The sequence below is a fragment of the Microtus oregoni genome, unplaced genomic scaffold, assembly GCF_018167655.1.
Source record: "Microtus oregoni isolate MIOR12 unplaced genomic scaffold, Mior012 000022F_ref0000154, whole genome shotgun sequence".
Lineage (NCBI taxonomy): Eukaryota > Metazoa > Chordata > Mammalia > Rodentia > Cricetidae > Microtus > Microtus oregoni.
The window spans coordinates 4,168,957-4,192,933 of NW_024543081.1; the positions used below are offsets into that span (position 1 = coordinate 4,168,957).

Genomic DNA, 23,977 nt, shown 5'->3' on the forward strand with positions numbered 1-23,977 from the left:
AGACCAAGGTGAAAAGAAGATGCGGTACCTAAGACACTATATTTCACTTATGACAAAGGGAGGCACCACAGATTCAGCAATTCTCTCAAGATTAGACATTCGGGCAACGAGGCATCCACACACAGGATGATCCCAGAAAATTCCATCTCTGATGCTGTCAGCCCCAAGCAAACTGTAGCTATCACGTGCGTCTATATCAACCCAAAAACTTTCTACCTGAACTAGGGCCCAGCTTTGCACCATGAATCAGAAGTCACTTAGCACTGCTGCAGGATCTCTCTTGGGGAAGTCACCCACCCTCAGTTCATCCACCATTATGGCCCCAACTTGCATGGTTCAAGGGGCGCATGACCAAGCCTTATTAGCAAAGAGCAGCTCAAGGAAGTGCCCTAAACATGAAACTGACCTTAATCTTAACCCCAACCAAAGATGAACACCCAGGCCAGACTGTCATAAACTGAGGAATATTCTAACCTTAATGCCAGCTCCATCCCTTTGCTGCCCAATGTCATTGCAAATTGAAACAAGAAATGGGGACACTTCAAGTAACGCTCACAGAAGAAAGGGGAGCCTGGGGCTCCATGTTCCAGAAAGAGTCACAGGCAGAAAAGCCTACCCAGAACATTAAGGGATCCCTACGGCTAGAAGGCTTTGCTGTAGCCAGACAGCAACCCTTTGCTGGAGGAGGGACCCACAGTACCCTGCAGACTTACTCACCTGTACCCAGGATTAGACAGTCAGGCTCCAGAAACAAACACGCATGCACGCGCGCACACCACACCTCTCTCTCACACTTTTTCTGTCCGTCTGTTTGTCTGTCTCTCTTACACACACACACACACACACACACACACACACACACCAAAGCATAGGCTGGAGCCTTCTGCCTGCCAGTCTTGAAGCAAAAACTACACATGCACCTTCTGGTCCTCCTCCAAGCGCTTATACATATGCCAAGTTTCTTTTGTGCGCTACCTGCTGGGAGCTCAAACCTTCTGTGGAAGGAGATAGCCGCAAGCCTATTCCCACTTCTGTCTTCATCCTCACCACTGTGTCCTGCTCTCTCCACAGGAAGCTAAGCACTGCCCTAGCACACAATGGGAAGCACAGAGCCCATTCTAGATATTGATCACCGGGATCCGTGCCATCACAGCCTAGAGCCCAGACCTGCTCTAGGCCCCGACCAAAAATTCTGTTCGGTCCCCACAGGCCATTTTTCATTGTATTCCCGTGTCTGCAAGGGCCACTAGCAGACAATTGCCTTGGAGTATGGAGACCCTGTTACACCACCAGGGTGTATGACAGGCTTATGACAGCCACAGCACATTCAGAAAGGACCTATGGGTGGGCAGAACTCACCGACATCCGAGTCTTTATGGGTCTTGATTACCTCAGCAAGCTCAAAGTTCCCTGCAATAATGGCCACCTGGGAGAGAGAAATCAACACATAGAGGGCGAGGAGGGAGGCACCCCAAACCCCAGGTGCTCCTACTGGGATCTTCCCAAAGCCACCCTTCTCTCAAGTCACAGCAGTCAATGTCTGTGGACACATCACTTCTACTGGACAAGAGACAGGATACCAGCAGCTGGGGTTGGCCCATTGCCCTCCTCTGCCTAAGTCCAAGAGTGCTTCTGGGACACTAGGCTTAGAGTTAAAACATGAACAAACCCGAACCCAACAGTAGAACTTTTAATCTGCCCCATATGCAGCCACGATTCCCATATCAATCCTGGTCCCACAGCTTTTCAGCCCTCATTCTTCCTACCTCTGTCCCCAAACCTGGCCCATCTAATACACCTTGGTGTATCTACTTCCAGATGTGCCCAAGTCTTCAACCTCTACCTTACACTCACAGACATGGCCTTAACAGCTTGCCTTTCTGACATTCTCAAGGGCCTGTGTTCCCATTAAGAATAATATATGCATGCTGGGTGGTGGTGGTGCATGCTTTTAATCCCAGCACTCAGGAGGCAGAGGCAGGCAGATCTCTGTGAGTTCGAGACCAGCCTGGTCTACAAGAGCTAGTTTCAGGACAGGCTCCAAAGCTACAGAGAAACCCTGTCTCAAAAAACCAAAAATAATAATAATAACAACAACAATAATAATAATAGATACCCCTTTCCACACTGCTTTCATGGTTTGTAAATTCCCATGATACCCTCAACTCCTCCAAAACTCTAGGTAACTACCTGGCTATCCAGTGCCAACGAGCCTGGCGACTAACAGTTCAGAAACATAACCTGGGTCAAATCAGGTGTAGTAGCGGTCACATATCCCTCTCAAGTCTGTCCTCTGCACTCTTGCCTGCTTCCAGGGAATCAGGCCAACCACACCTGTCCATTCGGCCCTTCCCCAGAGTCCTGGAGTCATATGGCATTTATCCATAGGAGGAGGACAGAGGCAACTACCACACTACAGAGATGTTTTATTTATATTTTAATAAATAAAGCTTGCCTAAAGATCAGAAGGGCAAAGCTAAGCCACTATAGAGGTCAGGCAGGGGTGGCACACACCTTTAATCCCAGGATTTGGGAAAAGGGCAGATGGATCTCTGTGAGTTCAAGGCCACCCTGGGCTACAAAAGAATAATGCAGAAACAAATCCAGGTGGTGGTGCCTCACAACTTTAATCCCAGCACTAGTGGGAATATTAAATGGGAGGAAAGAGGCTTAAAGTTTTGGCTGTTTAGGCTGCTTAGTCTGCTTAGTCTACGGTCACCCAGCCTCGGTAGAGGAAAGACTTCTCTAGCGTTGGCTGCTTTGCTTTTCTGGTTTTCGGGTTGAACTCCAACATCTGTCTCTGTGTTTTTATTATCCGTGCTACACCACACCAAACATTCCCTCAAACTCTGAGCACACTAGCCCACTCATAATTCCACCTTTGGCGGCAGTCCTCAGAGCGAGCACTCCCTCCTTGCCCTCTGAAGAAGAATCCAAGTTCAAAATCAGTAGGACACATGAGCAGCCCCCTGGGTCAGTCTTACAAATCCTGTACCTGGAAGGCCGTCTGGCTGTTGTAATTGCGGACGTCCTTGTTGGCACCACGGAAAAGCAGGACACGAGCACAGCTCTCCTGTTGGGAGGCAACAACAATCACACTGGGCCGCAGAGAGGCAGGGCCAACCATGGCAGGTACACACGCGGATAGGCATTCGCAGGTGTGCAGGGAACAGGAATCACACACACAGAGACACATGCCTGGGCTAGGCAGGGCTATGTACGCCGCTCTCATCGGAGAGCTAGCTGTTAAGAACATACACGCGGACATATTGACACACGTGTGTTAAGAAAACATACATGTTTAAGTAGGCCACCCAGTAACCAGACCGGGCACAGAACATACAACACAGAGTGTCACACAGGCTGGGATGTATGGTCACCTGTGTGCAGGTATACAGTCATACTTTACTACACACAGAAAATGTAAATGAACCTGAAGGGGGGTGAGTCTCAAGGTATACCTGGTTGTAGAGGGCACAGATGTGCAAGGCTGTGTTTCCCGAGGCATTCTGGGCACCCATGTTGGCCCCATAGAACAGCAAGTGCTCCAGGTGCTGCACGTGCCCAAAGCGGCAGGCCTGAGGAGAAGAGAGGTGTTGAAGCATCCCAGACAGAGGCCTACAGCCTGGACCCAGCCCAGGCCCCCTTGCTCACCTGATGGATTTCCTGCCAGCCATTCTCATCAGTGGTCCCCAGATGTGCATGGTCATGGAGCAGCAGCTCGCAGCAGAGGGCATCCCCGCCCCCTAGGGCACTATGGTACAGGGGCGTCAGGCCGCGGCTGTCCTTGTAGTCAGGTGAAGCCCCCAGGTCCAGCAGGGTCTGAGGATAAGGCACCTCAGGATCCATGCCAGGCCCAGCCTTCTGCATGAGCCCGTTGAGTCCCTCCAGACCGGGGTCCTGCCCTCACTAACCGTCAGTGCCCCTGCATTCCTCTGGCGGGTGGCGCAGTGGACAGCTGTTAGCCCATCACGGGTTCGGAAGTCCAGGTGAGCACCGCCATTGCGAAGAACCTTCAGGAGGTCAGTGGCATTGTCCAACTGTGCCGCAAGGCTCAGAGGGCACTCTGGGTTTAGAGATAAATAAAATTTAGAGTCCCAGCTGCTCAAAAAACAAAAACAAATAAACAAACCATCCCCTCCCTGCTCTTCCCCTACCTCCTGAGTCAGGGTCATGAAAATTGGGGTCCAGCCCCTTGTCCAGCAGGCGGGCCACCTTGTCTGTGCTGTGTAGCTGGACATAGTCCATGAACTTCTTCAGGTTTGCCTAGAACACCAACCATCCCAATCAGCGGGGTGTCACATTCATGGTCATCTTCCCATCACCCCCTTCCTCCAGCAAGCTCCCGACCGCCTGTAAGGCATACACTGTCCCTAGCCCCATTCTGTCTAACCTGTCTGTCATCTTATTGATCTTCGACCCCATACCTTTACCTCAACGCCGGTTCCATCTTGGCTAGCCCCTTGTGCTTTCAAAGCCCCTCTTACAAACCCAGCCTGAGCCTGGCCGCTTTCATCACAGCCAGGTCACCTTAGTCACAGACCCCAATTGAGTTCCTTCCCTCAGCGTAAAAGAAAACAGAGGCCATTCTGACAGGAGCCGAAGGCTAACAGCTCTAGTCTCATTCCTCTGACCAGCTCCTCCTCCATTCTGTGGTAGACCCCTGGAGCACCCACAACGTGACTTTGTCTTTTCATCCCTCACCCAGCAAAGCCTCACTAGCCTTGTCTGGTGGCATAGTGTCCCCACCCAGGCATCTAAAACAGCGGGTATCATAGACAGGAGAGGGTGGGTGCCTGGTGGACCAGTATCACGGGGTCAAAGTGACAAAACCAGGGGAAGAATCTACACAAATCATCTAGGAAGAACATTAAGACAGCCTCGAGGTCACAGGGGAAGAGGGTAGGAACAGCCTGACCCCAGGCAAGCAAGAGGACAGGGCTGCAGGGAGGAGTTCAGACTCGTCCAAAACACAGACAAGACTCACTGAAAAGCAAATCCCTCGTGTCTGTGGGCCTGAGAAAGGATCTAGAGAACCCAGGATGACAGGGTCACACAAGGGCTAGAGGAGGGAGATAGATACCTCTCTCTCTGACATGGTCTCTGCCCAATACAGAGCCAGAGCCACTAACTATCACCTGCCCTGGAACAGCAGAAAAGTCTGACAGAAGCCTAAGGATCTAGGACCTTAGGCAGGGTCACTAAGTTCCTTTCCAAAGCTCCAGAGACCATCAGCGAAGTTCCCACAAGCAAATTCCCATTTGCCCGCGGAGCTGGCGGACTTGGAAAAGGCCTAGGACACCCTCCTTGCCCTCTGGACACCCATAAGAGTGAAGTGTCCCTCAAAATACAAAAGAAAAAGAAGCAAACGGAGTCAGGTACACCTGGGTGCAGGCCCCAGGAGCAAAGACACTGTACAGGTGTACACAGGCCACACAGGGCCTACCTAGGCAGATTTGGGCCAGCTTCACTGGGCAGTGGGCAGTCACAGCAGGTGACTCAACCCCTCTGCCTCACCTGTGAAATGAGGTGGTTAATCCCTCCTGGGAGGGAATCAGTGAGATATCTAACTCTGTCTTCCTCGTACTAAGGAGCACTAACCACTGGACATCTTGCCCTCACAGTCAACGCACTGGACACTTATCCGCTTCCCTCTCCCCCAGCCTCAAGTAAGACACTCACCCCACTACCAGCAAAACTCTGATTTAGTGGAAACCCATTACTAGACCAGTCCTGAGCATGGAGCCTGAGCCCAGCCCTGGACCAGGTCCTGAAACCCACTTCTGGGAAAGCAGACTGGGCCAAACCTGAATAGGAGCAGTGGTCATGGAAGGTCCCCTCCAGTGACTGCTTTACCTTTGTGTGCAGCTTTGCAAACTGTTTGTCATCTATGAGGTTCTGGGCGTAAACTCTCCGCTTGTATCGAAACTGCTCGGATAAAGAAAGGGGGGAGAGAAGGCGCACACACAGGTCCAGTGAGCAAGGGGTGGTGGCCACCACCGCAGGCTGATTCCTGCCCACACTCTCACTGCCACACAGCCAGACAAGTCCCAGACACGCAGTTACAGAGGAGACAGACAACAACTGGCAGCTACTGACTACCCATGGCACAGAAACAATGTGTGGTCCGGAGGAGACAGTACTCACTCGGCCAATTCATGGCCTGGCGGGCCTGCAGCCTGTCTGTCTCATTCCCACCTCTAGGACTTGGAAAACTTGACTGCTCACCCAAGATCTGAAACTAAGCTTCTATTCCTAGACACTTTCTCTCCAAGTAGAAATAACCCAATTCCTGGTGCTACCACGAGGATTGGACCAACTCTGACCTTGGTACACACACACACACACACAAAGACCTTCCAATGAGGACGGAATCTCCATCCTGGAGTGGCACTCAAATCACCTTTATGCATCACAAATGGTGCTAATATTTTCGGCCAACCTCCGATGTGCACACAGAGAACACTGTTCACACCGCATGACCCTTAAGGCACTCAGTCCTTCTCATACTTCTCCCTCCCGTGTTCAAACTGCTCACACCACGCATGCTGAGTGCATGTGCTGCAGGTGCTCATTGTGTGCTGCACGCATTGCTTGCTGCAAGTACTCTACACACTGCTCACACCGCTCTCCACGCCGAAGCTGCAACACACCACTTTACCACACATGCAGCTCACACTTCATCCTACCCGCTGCACTCAATGTACCCACCTCTGGGCTCTCAGCACACTGCTCAGGCTGCATATAGCCCCCCACAGCTCCTGTTGCCAACTCCTCCCGGCCTGCCCTTCACTGCTCCAGCCACGGAGCTCAAAGATCACACCCAGTGCGCTCCATTCCACCCCCACCCTGGTCTGCCCAGCACCTCCAGATAGGGCAGGGGCGTGTCCAGGTTAGGCGGGTAGTCCTGTAAAAGCCGCTCTTCATCCAGGAACTTGCCGGCGCGACCCCGGGAGGGCGGCTGGAATAGCCCGTAGTTGAGCGCGTCCTGAAGGCTGTGGTTGAGGGCGCAGAGCACACGCTGCTTGGCGGCCCACACGGGCGCGGTTGGGTCCAGACGCAGGCACTTCTGCAGCGGAGCGAGTCGTGAGCCCGGACCTGCGAGCGCAGGGCACCCCGCCCCGGGGCCCGCTTGGAGGGCTACTTGGGGAGCCAGAGCAGGGACCCCGCGCCACCGCGCCGAGGCCGGGGCCCCGCCCCGGGGCTGGGCTTCCAGGGCCCCGCCCCGGCTATGGGGAGGGTCCCGCGGAGGCGGCGGGGGAGGGGCGAGTGGCCGCGGCCGGGGGTCCTGGCGCAGGGCGCGCCCGGCGGGGGTCACCGCTAGTGGGCTACACAGGGGTACGGCGAGATCGCGAGGGCTCACCGTTTGTTGCAGGTCCGGGATGCCGACGCGCACGACCACGGCGCTGGCCCCGGGGCCGTCCATCCCGGTGCTAGCGCCGGGGCCCGGACTGTTGCCGGCGGAGAGAGGAGCGCACGGGGATTCCGCGCGGCGCCCTGGCCCCCCCTGACCCCCCGCCGGAGCCCCGCCGACCGCGCTACGCGGGAGGGGGCCGGGGGGGGCCGGGGCCGGGGCCAGCGCGGGGGACAGCGGCTCCGGGGGCTCCGCAGGCGCAGCGGCGGCGGCGACGGCGGCACGGTTTAGCTGCATCGGCCCCGGCTTCGAACGGCGCCTGCCTTCCCCGGGGGCGGGGGCGGCGGGGGGAGGGGGCCCGAGCCCGGAGCTGAGCGGAGGCGGGGAGGGGGCCGCGCCGGAGGCGGGGACGGGAAGCCCAGGGCCGGTAAACTGGGGTCCCCCGCGGGGTCGGGCGGCGTGGGCGTGTGGTGCAGAGGGCGGGGGCCGGGGGCCCGAGCGGGAGGGGGGGTGGCTGTCGAGGGGGAGTGGCTGACACAGCGGGGGGGGGGGGATGGCACGCCGCGCTTCCGCTGCAGGCGAGCGTCGCAGACCACCGTACTAGGGTGACGGAGGGTTCTGGAGCTGGGTGAGGGACCTCTACGCGTCGGGGCAAGAGGACCACAGGCTGATGGAGAGGGAGAGATAAGCAGGAAAATTGGTGTCCGGGGTGGAAATCTCCCCAGTCTGCCGACCCCACACTCCAGACCCCGAGGAGGTGGTGGGATCAGCCGGGGTATTGTACTGGGTGGAGGGCCGCAGACCCCAGGCTCGATCAGGGCGGAGCTGCTGTGCCACGGAAGGCCCCCCAAATCAGCCCTTCTAGCCGCACCTAGGGTGTTCCTCTCGGCCCCCGCTGCAACCGAGTTTGAGGGGTCTGTCCGGACTCTGCGGCCTCCCCAACCCTGGCTGGCCCAACCCTGCAGCTGGTCGCCCCCTCCCCGTCACCTTAGCGACAGCAGGATGGGGGCGCGACCTACGAGGAAGGGCTTAGGGGAGGGGGCGCCACTAGTCTCCACCTGCGACGGGGAACTGAATTTTAGTTTCACACGTTGTCGTGGCAACGCGGGAGGGGGTGACGAGTGGGCGGGGAGGGGAGCGCTGCGAGTGAACCAACTCAGGCGCCGCCCGCGTGGCGTGCCAGCCTTAGCCCGGCGCTGCCTCGGAAGTGCCCAACGCGCGGGGACCCCGCTCCGAATGCCCAGAAAGGTGCAGCCCCTGAATGGATGAATTGCCTTACTAATAACAGGGTCTAGTCCTGCCTTCCACAGCACTCTCCCACCTACCTTGACTTACACCCCACCCCCTAACGGCCCCAGAGAGCCACACATCGCTGGCGGCACACACTGGACAGCTTTTGCGGAGCAGCCTGGCCGGGAACTCTGCCAGTGGCAGGAAGCATCCCCTCAGCCCCAGCCTCCCCAACCCTCTCCGTGAGCAGCCCTGGATCGCCCACAAAACTGGTTATTCCTGAACATCCCAGGAATAACCTTGGACTGCCCTGGTCCTATACACCTATAGAGCCTAACCAAATCCCACCCCCCTGACCACCCGGTTCACCTTAGACGTGCCCTCACCCCACACAGAACAGTGATTGGTTAGATTTGCTCCCCAAAACAGCCTGCATTTCCCCCATCCACCACCTTCTAAAAGTGTTTCGTGACTCCATACAGGACCTTCTGACCAATCCAAACCCCACAGCTCTGTTCTCCATGGACCACCTGGCCCATGCCCACTTGGCTACCCTTGAGGAACAATCTCTCCCCTCAAAAGAACTCTTACCCGGCAGAACTAAGTCTCCAGCGCTTCTGTGCCTCTGTTCCCGGCTGCTCTCAAGCCTGGGTGGACCCCTCAGTGTTGGAGGAAGTGAAGCCCCAGAAGGCCCTGACCTCCAAGCCCCTCCCAAGGTCTGACTGAGTGGTGCAACTGAGGGTACCCTAGGGGCTAGGGCAGGATGTAAGAGGGGTTGGAGCAGGATAGGGTCTCTCTTATCTCCAGGAAGCACCTTGGGAAGCTCAGGGCTGGGTTTCCTGCGTCCCAGCCCAGAGAGGAAACTCTGCTTCCTGGCCTGTCGGCCATCTTCTTCCCTCCCCTCTTTCCTCTCCGCCTTGACCCAGGCCCCCAACTCCCTCCTGGCTAAACTCAATCCCTCCCCTGCAAATCTCCACCTACCTTTATTTCCAGCCTGCCTTTTCCCTCAATTAGCTGCCTGCTGGCAGGAAATGATGACCAGAATCCTCCAGTGATGAGACTGAAATGGAGGAATCCTGTGCCCTCAATTTGACAGCAGACCCCCTTTGGACATTCCGTAAACCTGTCTTGACCTGAATGAACCCAGAGTCCTGAGTGTTACCCCTTCTAGCTTTCTGTCCAAAACTGCACCTCATGGGAGCCCCTGAGCCTCCACTGACAACCCCCTTGCTAGGTGAATCTAACTATTCTTATAGGCCTAGCATCTTTGTTGCCAACCCTCCGGGGAGACAGCCTAACGTTTTGCTAACCAGCTATCTGCAGTTAGTCTCTTGAGCAGGCCCGCCAGACCCCATCTTCCAGGCAAGGTGACACTTTGCCTGGCCCTGCCTTCAAATACCAGTGCCTTTTGCTTACATCTTTCTTTACCAGGGCCAAAATTCTAGAAAGATCTTATTTTGACCATCCACACTTCTTCCCCACCTCCCAGTGCACTTTAAGCTACACAGCTTCAAGAGAGTTGGGGGTGGAGAAGGATTTGTGACTAGTGCATCCAGAATAGTGCATGGCGTGTGGATTGGGAGCAAACGGGTAACTCTAGTCCTCAGCCCACTGCCGCGCAGCTCCGAGTGCTCACTGCTTAGCATTCGCTGGAGTCTCCATGCTCTGACCCTTCCACATCCTAAGTATAATCTTTATTTCCATTCCTACTCCCATCCCACCTTCGGGTCCTCTGGTTGACCTCACTTGACCCATAGGCTCTCTCTGTATGCTAGCTGGTTTGCCTCTCTTCCACCTTCCACCCATCACCCCTGCACACACCTCACTCTTGCCACTCAGCTGACCCTGGCCTGTCCCCTAGGTTACCGAGTACCTGGGCCTCTTGCTGAATGGCTCACAGGCAAGCTTCTGTCTAGTCTAACCTGTCTCCTGCTGAAGCTCTTCCTTGAATTTCCATAGTATCAGGAGGTTCTGCACTCACCTAGAGAAAGTTCTCATCTCCTCGATGTCCTTCTCCCAACCTGCATCTCTCCCTTTGTGGACCCACCTCACCCCTATGCTTCTTTACTGAGTGCACTAATCTGGTTTCTCTTTTGTAAAGCTGCCGTTATCTTTCGACACGCTGTAATTCCTTAATTTGTTGCTCAGCATCTCTCTTTCCCCGCCACAAGGTGGGCTCCCTGCAGAGAGGTCTTAGCCTTTCCATTTCTGCTGTGTCCAAGCCGTGCTACACAGTTTGTTTACTGTAAGTAAGCCAGAGATTAAACTATCGTCTACAAGATAACACCGAACTTCTCTTGACCTCCTTGCTGCTGGAACTTAGGGTACTGGAGTAACGACAAAGTTGTCTGGATCCTGTGTGTGTGTGTGTGTGTGTGTGTGTGTGTGTGTGTAGTTTTTATTGCTCCTGGTTATATAATATCTAAAGGTAGATTCATATTCTATCTCATCTTGAGTCTGATTTTTTTCCCCCCTGGGAATCAGAATCTCTTTAGATTCAGCTTTTTCGGTTTGTGTTTTATGTTGGTTGAGAAAGTCTTGCTCTGTATCCCAGGCTGGCTCAGACTTAACCATCAGCGCATCAGCCTCCAAGTTTTGGGATTTGTTCGTCTCTTTTCTTTCATTGTACACTGTTATGTTTCTCTCTACTTTTCATTCCTGCTAAACCCCCTGGATATTTATCCGATTCACTTCGGTGTCCCCCTTTCCTCTAAGCTCTTCACAAGCATTCAGCACTGTTAATTTCCAATATCATTTGCGTTAGAATGTTGCTATGTAATGCTTTTATTTCATTTTGTACTGATTTTCTGATGTCGTATAGTTTGGCTCGGGAATTACGGGAATGTGCTTATTTAGGTTTTCAAATGTTTACTATATTTTTGTGGACGATTAATGATTTCTTCCTGCATTATGGTCAGGAAAAATGGTCTGAACAACACTGATATTTGTGCAGTTTGCAGAGGTTTTCCTTGTATCCTGAAACTGAAGGAAGAAAAGTAACAAGTTCTAGGCCAAATTGGACCACATAATGAGATTACATCTCAAAAACCTAAGCAAGCCAGGCATGGAGCACAAGTGGTTATCTTAAGTTCAAAACTAACCTGATCTACTGAGGGAGTTCCAGGACAGCCAAAGCTATACAAGCCCTGGGGAGGGGGGGGGGAATGGGACTAGAGAAATGGCTGAGCTGTTAAGAGCTCTTACAACCCTTGGAGAGAACCCAGTTCAGTCCCCAACACAAACATGATGACTCAGTGATCTGTAACTCCAGTTCCAGTGGTTCGGATGCCCTCTTCTGGCCCCTGTAAGAACTGCATGTATTCAGTGCACATACATAAAGTGCAAGCAACACACTCCAATACATAGAATTGTTTAAAATCTTTTTTTAAGGTTTAATACATGTGATATATGTTTAATACATGTAATATACCTTTTTCAGCATTAAAAAGCAAAGCCAGTCTAACCATTTGCATTTATGTATTTATTGGGATTAATGATCATCTTAACTAATTTCTCTCATGCATTTTGTGCTGTCCTTTCTGTGTGGCTTTCTTCTATGTTTCCACCTCCCGATTAATCAAGTTTTCTTCATTCCTCTTTTCTTCCTCTCCCATTGGGTGGGAAGTGACGCAGTCTCTTTTATTTTCACAAGTATATTTAAATTCCATAGTTAATAAAAATTAAAGCTAATTAGTATCCCCTTTCTCATATAATAAAAAGAATTTATAGCAACTTCCAATTGATCTTCTCATCCTACAGGTCTTTGTCTTTGCTGTTTTTGTTACTGTTCCCGAGGTGAAACAGTAAGAACTTCTTCAGTCTTCATCGTATGTTGATGAGTTTCTTTACTTGCCCTTCTTCCTTGACGCTCACTCTTAAACAACGGAGGCTTAGATCACCTCTTGAAAGTACATCCCTTAGAGATTTCCCAGGACTGGCTTGTAAAGTGTGGTGAAAGCTTTGTCTTTCATTAAAATGTCTCGTTTTGCCCCACTCTTGTTTTGCTTTCGTTTGAGATTTTAAGATGTATTTTATTAATCATGTGTATATTTGTGTCTGGGTGTGGATTTGTATGTGTGAGCATAGGTGCCCCAGAGACCAGAAGAGGATTGCGATGTCAAGTCCCCTGCAAGAGCAGAACACACAGTTGATCGCTGAGCTCATAGGCTCATCGATCTGAATGCTTGATCACCAGGGAGTGGTACCATTTGAAAGGATTAGGAGGTGTAGCCTTGTTGGAGGAAGGAAGTGTGTCACTGGGGTTGGGCTTTGAGGTTTCAAAAAGTCCATTCCGAGGCAGCAGGGACAGGCAGATCTCCCTGAGCTCGAGGCCATCCCTGTCCACAAAGTGAATTCCAGCACAGCCAGGATTTTACACAGAGAAACCAGGCCTCCGAAAATAAACAAAGCCCATGCCAAGGCCAGTCTCTCTTCTAGCTGCCATGGATCCAGATATAGAACTCTCCAGCTGCTTCTCCAGCATCATGTCCACCTGCCTCCATCATGATCCAGTCATCATGACAATGGACTAAACCTCTCAGACTGTAAACGACTATATGCTTTCTTTTATAAGTGTCGCCATGGTCATGGTGTCTCTTCACAGCAAGAGAACATTGACTAAGACACAGAGTCTTACCAAACAGCCTGGTCTGGCCTAAAACTTGCAATCCTCCTGCCTCAGCCTCAGCGATGGGATTGTAGATCTATACCACCATACTTACAGCTTTGCTTTTTGTCCTAACTAGGGTTTCTATTGCTGAGATGAAATGCCATGAGATGAAGCACCATAACCAAAAAGCAAGTCGGGGAGAAAAAGGTTTATTTGGCTTACATTTCGGCATTGCCGTTCATCCCTGAAGGAAGTCAGGACAGGAGCTCAAACAGGGCAGCATCCCAGAAGCAGGAGCTGATGCAGAGGCCATGGAGGGGAGCTGCTTCCTAGCTCTCTTCCCCTAGTTTGCTCGGCCTGCTTTCTTATAGAACCCAGGCATGGCACCACCCACAATGGCTGGGCCCTCCCTGTTGATCACTGAATGAGAAAATGCCTTCCATTTGGCTCTCTCATGAAGGCATTTTCTCAGCTAAGGCTCCTTCCTCACTGATGACTCTAGCTTGTGGTCAGGTTGACACACAAACCCAGCCAATAACCTTTATTTTCTGAATGACAACTGAGTCAATATTATAATCCTAAACTAAGAATTACTTTCCTCAAAGTTTTTTGAAGTCTTTTTTTCCCCTCGTTCTTGTGGTACTGTGGCTCGAACCCAGGGCCTTATGCATGTTGAGTAAGCACTCTACCATCGAGCTACATCCCCAGCCCACTGTGAAGCTTTCTTTCTGTGTGCTACCTTCTGGATAGTATTGAAATTCTTACTCCTATAACAGAATTCTCTTTAACTGTGTTTAATTTGCTATCAACCCTATTTGCGTTCTAGGAACTGTAATTTTTATTTTTAGAAACTCCACATGGTACATTCTTAAATCTTCATGTTCTTTTTTTTACCTTTTTTTTTTTTTTGGTTTTCACATATTTCAATTTTGAAGTTTCTTTCATTCTTAGTCTTTTCAAATGTATCTATCGCCAGGCGGTGGTGGCACACGCCTTTAATCCCAGCACTCGGGAGGCAGAGGCAGGCGGATCTCTGTGAGTTCGAGGCCAGCCTGGTCTACAAGACCTAGTTCCAGGACAGGCTCCAAAGCTATACAGAGAAACCCTGTCTTGAAAATAAAAATGGAATGTAACTATCTTAAATTTTTGTCCCTTTTGATAAGTCCCTTCAGGGGACAACCACCAGCCCAACAGCTTTTATGTAGCCTTGAGGAACACAGAGGATAATAGGGTTCCCAAAACTAGTCGGGGGAGATAACAGTTACTATTTCACACACACAGAGAGAGAGGCTTTTTTTTTTTAACCAGATCTTGGCAAAGCTTTGGGAAAACTGTTTAAGTTAAAAAGAAATGAGTAATAGCAATTATGTTGGGCACTTAACAAGCCATTCTGAGTATATTACATGTATTAACTCATTTCGTGGTTACAGAATCACTGAGCAAATCACTGTTATGGTCTGCTTTTCACAAACAAGATTAAGTAAGTCTCTTCAAAGTTACAGAGGCAGTCGAAAAACCGGTGGGAACTATTCATAACCGTGCAAGCCTGGATCCCGGCACTCCGGAGGACGAAGCAGAGCATTCACAAATATGAATTTCGAGCCTACAGATACCTGAGACTAGGGAGTTGTGGGTGGAATGAACACATTCTGGGAAAGCAGGAGGAGAAAAAAGAAAGAGAAGGAGGGAGAGAAGAAGAGAAAGAGAAAAAGCACATTTTGCTTATCGATTTATCTAGGATGTAACTATTTGAGTGTCTCAGTTACGGTTCTATTGCTGTGAAGAGACGACGTGACCAAGGCAACTCCTAAAAGAAAGCATTTGCTTGGAGGCTTGCTTACAGTTTCAGGTTAGTTGTTAACCATGATGGTGGGGAGCATGGCAGCAGGCAGGCAACAAGCGGTCAGGTGGGCACGGTGCTGGAGCAGTAGCTAAGAGCTTACATCCTGACCAACAGACAGCAGGGAGAGAGAGAGCTAGAGACTTTGATCTTTTGAAACCTCAAAGCCATCCCCTCAGTGACACACTTTTGTCCTCTTTTCTAATTTCTGCTGCCTTTTAAGCTATGGCTATCCTAGTCAGAACTGCAACCCCACCAGCAGCAGCAGCTAGGCCACAGGAACCGCAACCTGAGGAAATTCTGCTCCCTCAGGCACCGACTGTTTCAATGCTACTAAGAGAACTTATCTAAATCTCTGTCTCACTAAAGAACTCAAGATTCAAAGGTTGAGGTAGAATCCTGCTTCCCAGAGAGGCTGAAAGGCAAGCAGCCCACCTCCTCTGTTTCCCAAGAAGTCCTCCTGTTTTTTCTGCCCCTGGTTATAAATGCTCTCCACCTGCCTCCTCCCTGCTACCTGTCAGTTGCTGACTCAGCCTCCAGACTGCAAGCGAATTTTATTTAATCAGACACATCCTTGCAACATTAAACAAATGTTCCAGAGCATAAACAAAAGTAACACACCTTAAAATAATATTCTACATTTCCCCTTTTTGTTTAAACAAAAAAAGGTTTTAACTTTAATGTAATAAGACTGTACACAATAAGAATAATTATCAAGTAAAGATTACAATGTAATGAATTCCAGTTCATTTGTGTCTGGCAAATTAAAAGAAAATACCCTATTGTCTATCCTATCTTATTGAATCTAAAGTGTTACTTCTAATTTACTCTCTATTGTAACTAAGGAAAACTGCAACTGCAACTATCTAGCCTTCAACTCCATCAAAGACCCCAGAAAGATAATATTATTTGAGTAAACAAAGAGTGCATTGCAAACAACTACCAAAAACTCTAGAAATGACAGAGACATCTGACGGCCTGGACAGTCACCCAGAGTTCCTCTGCATTGTTGGGACATCTATCTTCAACCTAAAGGTACACACTGTCTGGCAGACTTTTCAATGAAACAGGAAATTTGAAAGACTGTCCTGCCTATTTTGGCAACTTTTGTCAGTCACTTTTCTCTGTGTCCTGTGGAATGTCTGGCAGTTTCTTCTGTGACACAGGAACCCTGAATGACCATCCCACCTTGTTTCGGCAAAGTTTCCAGCAGGTTCTGCAAGTCCAGTCTGCACAGCACGTAGTCAGCAAAGGCAAGAGCAATTTTTTGTTGAGTGGCTAATCTTCCTACAACAAAAGCAAACTCCATAAGAAGTTTCATTGTCTCTATTTTGTCCCTATTGTCTCTAAATTGGTGCTGCCAGGAGCAGAGGTGTCTCATTGTCATGAAAAGCCCTAAATTAACAAAACATTTTGAAACCCATATTCTGCAGGTTTGAAAGGTTTAAAGACCATCAATGGATCTAAAATATATTTCTATATGATTTGGAAAACATACCTAACATCATCTACAAAACTGATTGTTATAGATGACTAAATACTGGCCTGTGTTTCTTGATTATTCTAAATAGTTCATAATAATAGTTTTCAAAACTACAATTTTACCTTAAATTTTAAAATGAACTGCATAGGTACAATACCTTAAATAAGAGCAAAAATATGTATACAATATGTGATACTGTAACCTTTAATTGGTATCAATATACAAAATCATTTAAACAAGAGAAGAAATATATATACAGTGTGTTATAACAAAAATTACCTTAAGTTTGTATCAATCTACAAAAGTTCTTTAAACAAGAGTAAAAACATATATAGAGAGTAACAAAATTGACTTTGAATTTGTACCCAAATACCAAAATCCATGCCAATGCAAAATATCTGAGATTAATAGTTGTCTTTTTATCCTATATTCCCCTAAATACAACAAGCATCTATGACCCACAAAATAACCAAGGGCTACCCACACCCCCTTTTCTCTTGGGAATATGGATGTTGTGTTCTCTAGATGGCTTTTTGCTGAATGTGGACAAAATATTTTTAGGGTCCCAGATGGAAAATTTGAAATAGTGGCCAAGTACTGGGAAGACCACAATGATAACCTTTGTTGATAGATATCACCTATAAGGTTTTAGGAGGTCTCCCCTGATCAAACCAGGTACAAATCAACCTGGAATGAATCCACAGCCTCTTATTTCCTGTGGAAACAAAAGCAAAACTGCTTCTCCAAAGCATTTTTGGTTTCCATTTGACAAATACATTTTTTTTTTTCAAGACAGGGTTTCTCGTAAGGTGAGCATCCAAACTGCCTAGGCTCCCACAAAGCCAGTACGTGCAGTAGGATCAAAAACCCATTGCCATTGTTCTTGTGTTCTCCGTAGTCCTCATTGTCCGCTATGTTCAGCTAGTCCGGATTTATCCCATGCTTTTTCAGACCTAGGCCAGCTGGCCTTGGTGAGATCCCAATAGAATATCCCCATTGTCTCAGTGTGTGGGTGCACCCCTCGTGGTCCTGAGTTCCTTGCTCGTGCTCCGTCTCCTTCTGCTCCTGATTTGGACCTTGAGATTTCTGTCCGGTGCTCCCATGTGGGTCTCTGTCTCCTTGGGCTTCCCACAGGTCAGGGAACCCTGATTGCACTTCGAGCAGATGAGGGAGGGGGACTTGATCAGGGGAGGGGGAGGGAAATGGGAAGCGGTTGCGGGGACGAGGCAGAAATCCTTAATAAATAAATAAATTTAAATAATAAAAAAAAAAACAAGACAGGGTTCTCTGTAGCTTTGGAGCCTGTCCTGGAACTAGCTCTTATAGACCAGGCTGGCCTCGAACTCACAGAGATCCGCCTGCCTCTGCCTCCCGAGTGCTGGGATTAAAGGCATGTGCCACCACTGCCCGGCTGACAAATTCATTTTTTGACTTTTTTAAAGTTGAGGCATTCTTAAAATACCTAGGCTGGTTTATTTCAACAGCCCCTCTTTCAGTTCCAGGTCTCTTAGCACCTGTCCTTTGCTTTTCAGCAATCAAAAAACTCAAAATCAACACAATACTATATAGGGTCCAGACTCCCTGTGTGGTTCCCATCTTTACATGGCTTTTTTTCTTTTATGTTACTTTTACTGTCTCTTTAAAGACATTGTTTTTGGGCTGGAGAGATGGCTCAGTGGTTCAGAGTATTGCCTGCTCTTCCAAAGGTCCTGAGTTCAATTCCCAGCAACCACATGGTGGTTCACAACCATCTGTAATGAGGTCTGATGCCCTCTTCTGCCCTGCAGACATACACACAGACAGAATATTGTATGCATAATAAATAGATAAAATATTTTTTTAAAAAAGACATTGTTTTTAATCTATTTATTTCTTTCTGTGACTGCCTGAACCCATTTTCTTTATTTCTTAATCCTACACGCATTGTAAAACACACTAGAACCTGTTTAGAGGGTTTTTTTTCCATGTGAACTTCTTTTAATGCATATCTTTTTAGCCTTTTTTGACTGCACAAGCAAACTTTATTTACTTTTTATTTATTAAAAAAAACAATCCAAATTCCCAATCTCTCCTCTCCTGTCATTCCCTCCACACACCCTCCCACCCCACCCGTCTCTAATCCTAAAATAGGGTAAGGCACTTTGCTTTGTGGAAGGTCCAGGGGCCTCCCTACTACATCTAGGCTGAGCAAGGTATATATGCAAAGAGAATAGAATCCCAAAAAGCCAGGACATGCAGTAGAGATAAATCCCAGTGCCACTACCAGTGGCCCCCTCACTCTGCTCCAACTGTCAACCACATTCAGAGTTTGGTCCTATGCTTGTTCCTTCCCAGTCCAGCTGGAGTTGGTGAGCTCCCATTAGTTCAGGTAAACTGTTTCAGTGGATGAACCCTTCATGGTCTTAACCTCTTTGTTCATATTCTCATTCCTTCTACTCTTCAGCTGGACCTTAGGAGCTCAATTCAGTGCTCTGATGCGGGTCTCTGCCTCTGTTTCCATCTGTTGTTGGGCGAAGGTTCTATGGTGATATTTAAGATAATCATCAGTCTGACTACAGGGCAAGGCCAGTTCAGGCACCCTCTTCTCTATTGCTTAGGGTCCTAGCTGGGGTCATCCTTGTGGATTCCTGGGAATTTTTCTAGGGCCAGGTTTCTTGCTAACCCTATAATGGCTCCCTCAATCCAGATATCTCTTTCCTTGCTCTCATATCTGGATCCTCCGCGGGCACTAGCAACTGATTCTGCCCACTCTCAGTTTGGGTAGTGAAAGCCAAGCCCAAAGCTCGCAAGCAGGTCAGAGGTACGTGACCAGGAAATGCATTCAACCTTCCTAGAGCTCTAAAATACTGAGACCTGTGCTGTGGCAGGCATTTTTACTTCATTTTTGGTACTACTTAACATACGGGCTGCTCAAGTGCTCGCCAGCAGACACAAACTCTTAAAGGAGCCACATTTCCGAACCCCCTGCTTTCCCAGGCTCTAGATGGCTATTCAAGCCTCATTTTGGAACGCAAAATGTTGTGTGATGTTTTACTCTTTTGACATTTTGAGGGGCCCACCACCCAGTTCCCATGGATGCCTGGCCTTAGCTTAGCTCATTTCTTGCCAGCTTCTCTTAACTATCCCAACTACCTTTTCCCTCTGGGCTTTTTCTTCTGTATATCTTATTTTCCTTCTTACTTTGTGACTGGCTGGGTGGCTGACCCATGACATCCTCCTCTCCTTGTTTGCCTCTTGCTCTCTCTCCTCCCTGATTTCTCCTTCTATTTATCCTCTCTGCCTGCCAACTCCACCTATCCCTGCTCCTGCCTCGCTATTGGCCATTCAGCTCCTTATGAGACCATCAAGTGTTTTAGACAGGCCAAGAATCCCAGCTTCAAAACAGAGTTAAACAAATGCAGCATAAAGAAAAGTCACACACTTTTTGATCTAAACTTGCGCTCCTTGTTTCTCCCGGTGGAAAGAATGGCTGCACCTCTGTGGTAGATACTTGCTAGCTTTTTAAATCCTGAGCAGGCTCCTGGAGTGACAGCATGCTTACATTCCAGCGTCTCCCACTTCCTCTGTGTCATGACCGGAATTTGGTATCATAAGACCTAGGCCTCAGTCTTCCCAAAACTGTAAGCTGTTCGCCCATAGTAGGTCTGAGTTGTATTTCCTAGATCACTATCTGATACTGAGCCATATTTTACGGGCTTATTGGCCTCCAAGTATCTTTCATGAAATATCTTTTTTAGTCTATTGATCTCAGGAAGGTCAACACTCAAGAAACTGAGGCAGGAGGATCAAGAGTTCTAGGCCAGGGATGAAGACATAGCTCAGCAGTTAGGAGCACTGGCTGGTTGCTCTCCCAGAGAACCCTGGTTCGATTCCCAGTACCTACATGGTTTCTAATAACCACTTGTAACTTTAGTCTCAGGGGATCCAATGCCCCCTTGTGGCCTCCACAGGCATACAATACATGTGATGCACAAACATACATGCAAACAGCCTTACATATAAAACGTTTTTTTCTTAATGAGTTCTGTAACATGTGGAGGTAAGGGGAGGCTTGCAGGAGTTGGTTCTCTCCTTCTACCCTGTGGGCTCCAGGATCAAACCCAGGTTATCAGGCTAGTTGGCAAGTACATTTACCCCTTGAACCGTCTCACAGCCCTCCAAATAATTTTTATTTATTCATTTACTTATTTTGGTTTTGAGACAGGGCCCTGGCTATCCTAAAACTCGTTATGTAGACTAGGCTGGCCTCTCAAACTCACAGACATCCACCTGCCTCTGCCTCTAGAATGGCAGGATTAAAGTGGGCACCACCACATCCCACAGTGAATTCTTTTGGTTTTGCTGTGTTCCTTTTTTGTTTCTGGTGTTTCAACACAGTTTTAGTATGCGTCTCGGACTGCTCTTGAACTTGCGGTCTTGCCTCAGCCTGGTTAAGTATTATTGGTTTATGCCACACCATTTGGCTTAAGTTTTCATTATTATAGAATTCAATGCTCTTTTTTCAATATCATTATTAAAATTCTTTGAGTCCTACCCAAGAAATCTTTACCTACATCACAGTCAACAAATTTTTCCCCGGCTTAGTGGTACACAACTTTAATCCCGCCACTCCAGAGGTGGAAATGGGCAGATCTCTATGAGCTGGAAGCCAACCTGATCTATATAATGAGTTCCAGGCCAGCCAAGGATACATAGTGAGGCCCTTTCTCAAAACAAAACAAAAAAACCAAAAGCAAAAAAACAAAAAAAATCTCCTGTGTTTTATAGTTTTGGCTCCTGTTCCTCCTGCCTTCCTCAGACGCCTACTGCCCAGTGCAGGAACTTTAGTGTGTTTTTCAACCTCTCTGCCACTCAGCTGCACTCCCAATAGTTTCTCTTCTTATTGGGGTGGGGGGGGAGGTGAGGGGAGGTGGAGTCGAGACAGGATTTCTCTACATAACCCTGACTGTCCTGGAACAGACTCTGTAGATTAGGCTGTCATAGAACTCACAGAGAACAGAGATCTGCCCACCTCTGCCTCCCATGTGCTGGGACCAACGGTGTCTGCGACCACATCCAGCCCAACAGTTTTACTTTTTTAGGTCCCTGAATAATTTTATTTCTAGTTTTGGTGTCAAAAAAAAGTAGATGCTTATGTTTTACCCCAGGGGTGTCAAGTTACTCAGAAACATTTTTTAGAGTTTGGAGGTATACCTCTAGAATGTTTGCCTGATATGGGTGAGACCTGGGTTCAATCCTAGCACCACACACACATAAAGAGTTAAGTGTGTGTGTGTGTGTGTGTGTGTGTGTGTGTGTGTCTTGAGAACCAATTCCAGGACCTCATACACATTAGACAAGAACTCTGCCACTGAACTACAACCCCCTAGCCCTCTAATTTTTTTAATTTATTTATTTATTAAAGATTTCTGCCTCCTCCCCGCCACCGCCTCCCATTTCCCTCCCCCTCCCCAATCAAGTCCCCCTCCCTCATCAGCTCGAAGAGCAATCAGGGTTCCCTGACCTGTGGGAAGTCCAAGGACCACCCACCTCCATCCAGGTCTAGTAAGGTGAGCATCCAAACTGCCTAGGCTCCCCCAAAGCCAGTACGTGCAGTAGGATCAAAAACCCATTGCCCTCTAATTTTAAAAGCCTTTTAAAACTATTATTCATTCCATGTACTTAAGAGGTGGAGCCACTCACATGTAACTGAGTGTGGAGGTCAGAAGAGAACTTGCGGGAGTCGGTTCTCTTTCTCTGTGTGGATCCCAGAGATCAAACTCAGGGTTTCAGTTTTCTCTCTGTTGGGGTGGTAAACACCATGACCAAAAGTTTATTTAGCTTACACTTCCAGGACTCAATCAATCTCTGAGGGACGTCAGTTCAAGAACTGAAGCAGAAGCCATGGAAGAACACAACTTACTGGTTCCTCACTGGCTCGTGCTCAGCTGGCTCTTTTATAGTCCAGGGTTACCTGCCCAGGTAAGGTATTGTCCGTGGTGACCTGCACCCTCCCACATCAATCATCAATGAAGATGATCTCTCCCAGATATGAGCACAGGCCAGTCTGATCTGGGCAAGTCTTCAGGTGAAGTTCCCTCTTTCCCTGTGACTCTGGGCCTTGTCTAGTTTACATTAAGAATGAACCAGGACACCCACTGAGTCATCTCACCAGCCCCTTTAAAAATACTTTCATGATAGAGAGAGCCATTCTGGGGTTAGGGAGAAACTTGGTGCTAGGGAAATTCCCAGGAATCCACGGGATGACCCCAGCTAAGACTCCTAGCAATAGTGGAGAGGGTGCCTGCACTGGCCTTCCCGTTATCAGTTTGATGACCCTAACTGTCATCATAGAGCCTTCATCCAAGAACTGACGGAAGCAGATGCAGAGATCCACAGTCAGGTCATGCTCTGGGAGTTCAGTTGAGAGAGGGAGGAGGGAAGATATGAGCAAGGTGTGGGGGACTGGGAAGACACTGACAGTTGTGCAGCCTGCAGGGAACCAAACTAGGCCCTCTGCATATAGAAGACAAGTATGTAGCTTGGTCTGTTTGAGGGGCCCCTGGCAGTGGAACCAGGATCTATCCCTGGTGCATGAGCTGGCTTTTTGGAGCCCCTTCCCTAAGGGATGCCATGCTCAGCCTTAATACAGGGAGGAGGGGCTTGGTCCTCCTCATCAGTATGTGCCAGGCTCTGTTGGCTCCCTATGGGAGGCCTTACCCTTTCTGAGGAGTGGATGGAGGGGGGGGGGGGGTAGGCGGGGCCAGAGGAAGACTGGGGGAAGGGTGGGAGGAAGACTTGTGGTTGCTGTGTAAAATAAATTTTAAAAAAAATTAAAAAAAGAAAAAGTACTTTTATACCAAATGTAGTGGCACAGCTCTGGCACTTGGGAGACTGAGGCAGGATTAGTTTAAGATCACCCTGGGATACATAACAAGACCTTGACTCAAAAAAAAAATTACAGTAAAATTTGCATAGCATAAAATTTTCATGGGGCATGAGAAACTTTGAGAAATGGATAGCTGCATACATATGCACATACCTCATATACACAACTGCACGCTAACACACGGTTAAAAAGGAAGCCTTCTAGGCTACCGTTAACCAGCCACCTCCCGTCCCTTTCCACTGACGGCCCTTGTAATACTGTTCTACTTTCTACGGTCTTCCTATTCTAGGTACAGCTCAGCACCGGTTTTTTGAAGGACTGTCCCTTTACCTTGAATTGCCTTTGCACTTCTGTTGAAAATCGGCCAGCCACATATGTATGGCCTATTTCTGGACTCTATTCTTCCACTGATCTGTATTCATAGACTTTCTTCAGGATCAGCCTGTCTAATTTCTAACATCTTAGAGTAACTTTTGAAACAAGATCGTATAAATCTAACCACTTCATTGCTTTTTTAAATCATGTTGGTTAAATAATAAGTATTTTTAAGGCATTAGCTTGGGGGTTTTTGTTGAACTCCTAACAATGAGAGC

The 23,977-nt window shown here is 48.7% G+C and overlaps 1 protein-coding gene across 4 annotated transcripts in view; it reads right to left on the minus strand.

Annotated features, from left to right (window-relative positions):
- Shank3 (SH3 and multiple ankyrin repeat domains 3) overlaps positions 1-7,687 on the minus strand; it is a 57,858-nt gene extending 50,171 nt beyond the window's left edge. For 2 of the 4 annotated variants that reach the window (XM_041671714.1, XM_041671713.1), the window contains exons 1-9: positions 7,364-7,687; positions 6,866-7,069; positions 5,857-5,928; positions 4,158-4,266; positions 3,915-4,066; positions 3,655-3,822; positions 3,462-3,578; positions 2,996-3,073; positions 1,360-1,426 (exon numbers count right to left, since the gene is read on the minus strand). In XM_041671714.1, coding sequence (XP_041527648.1) covers positions 1,360-1,426; positions 2,996-3,073; positions 3,462-3,578; positions 3,655-3,822; positions 3,915-4,066; positions 4,158-4,266; positions 5,857-5,928; positions 6,866-7,069; positions 7,364-7,651 — 1,255 coding nt within the window. In that variant the 5' untranslated portion in view covers positions 7,652-7,687. Of the gene's footprint in view, positions 1-1,359; positions 1,427-2,995; positions 3,074-3,461; positions 3,579-3,654; positions 3,823-3,914; positions 4,067-4,157; positions 4,267-5,856; positions 5,929-6,711; positions 6,760-6,865; positions 7,070-7,363 lie in introns of those variants that run through there. The other 2 variants (XM_041671711.1, XM_041671712.1) reach the window with 2 other exon arrangements.
- Between the last annotated feature and the right edge of the window lie 16,290 nt (positions 7,688-23,977).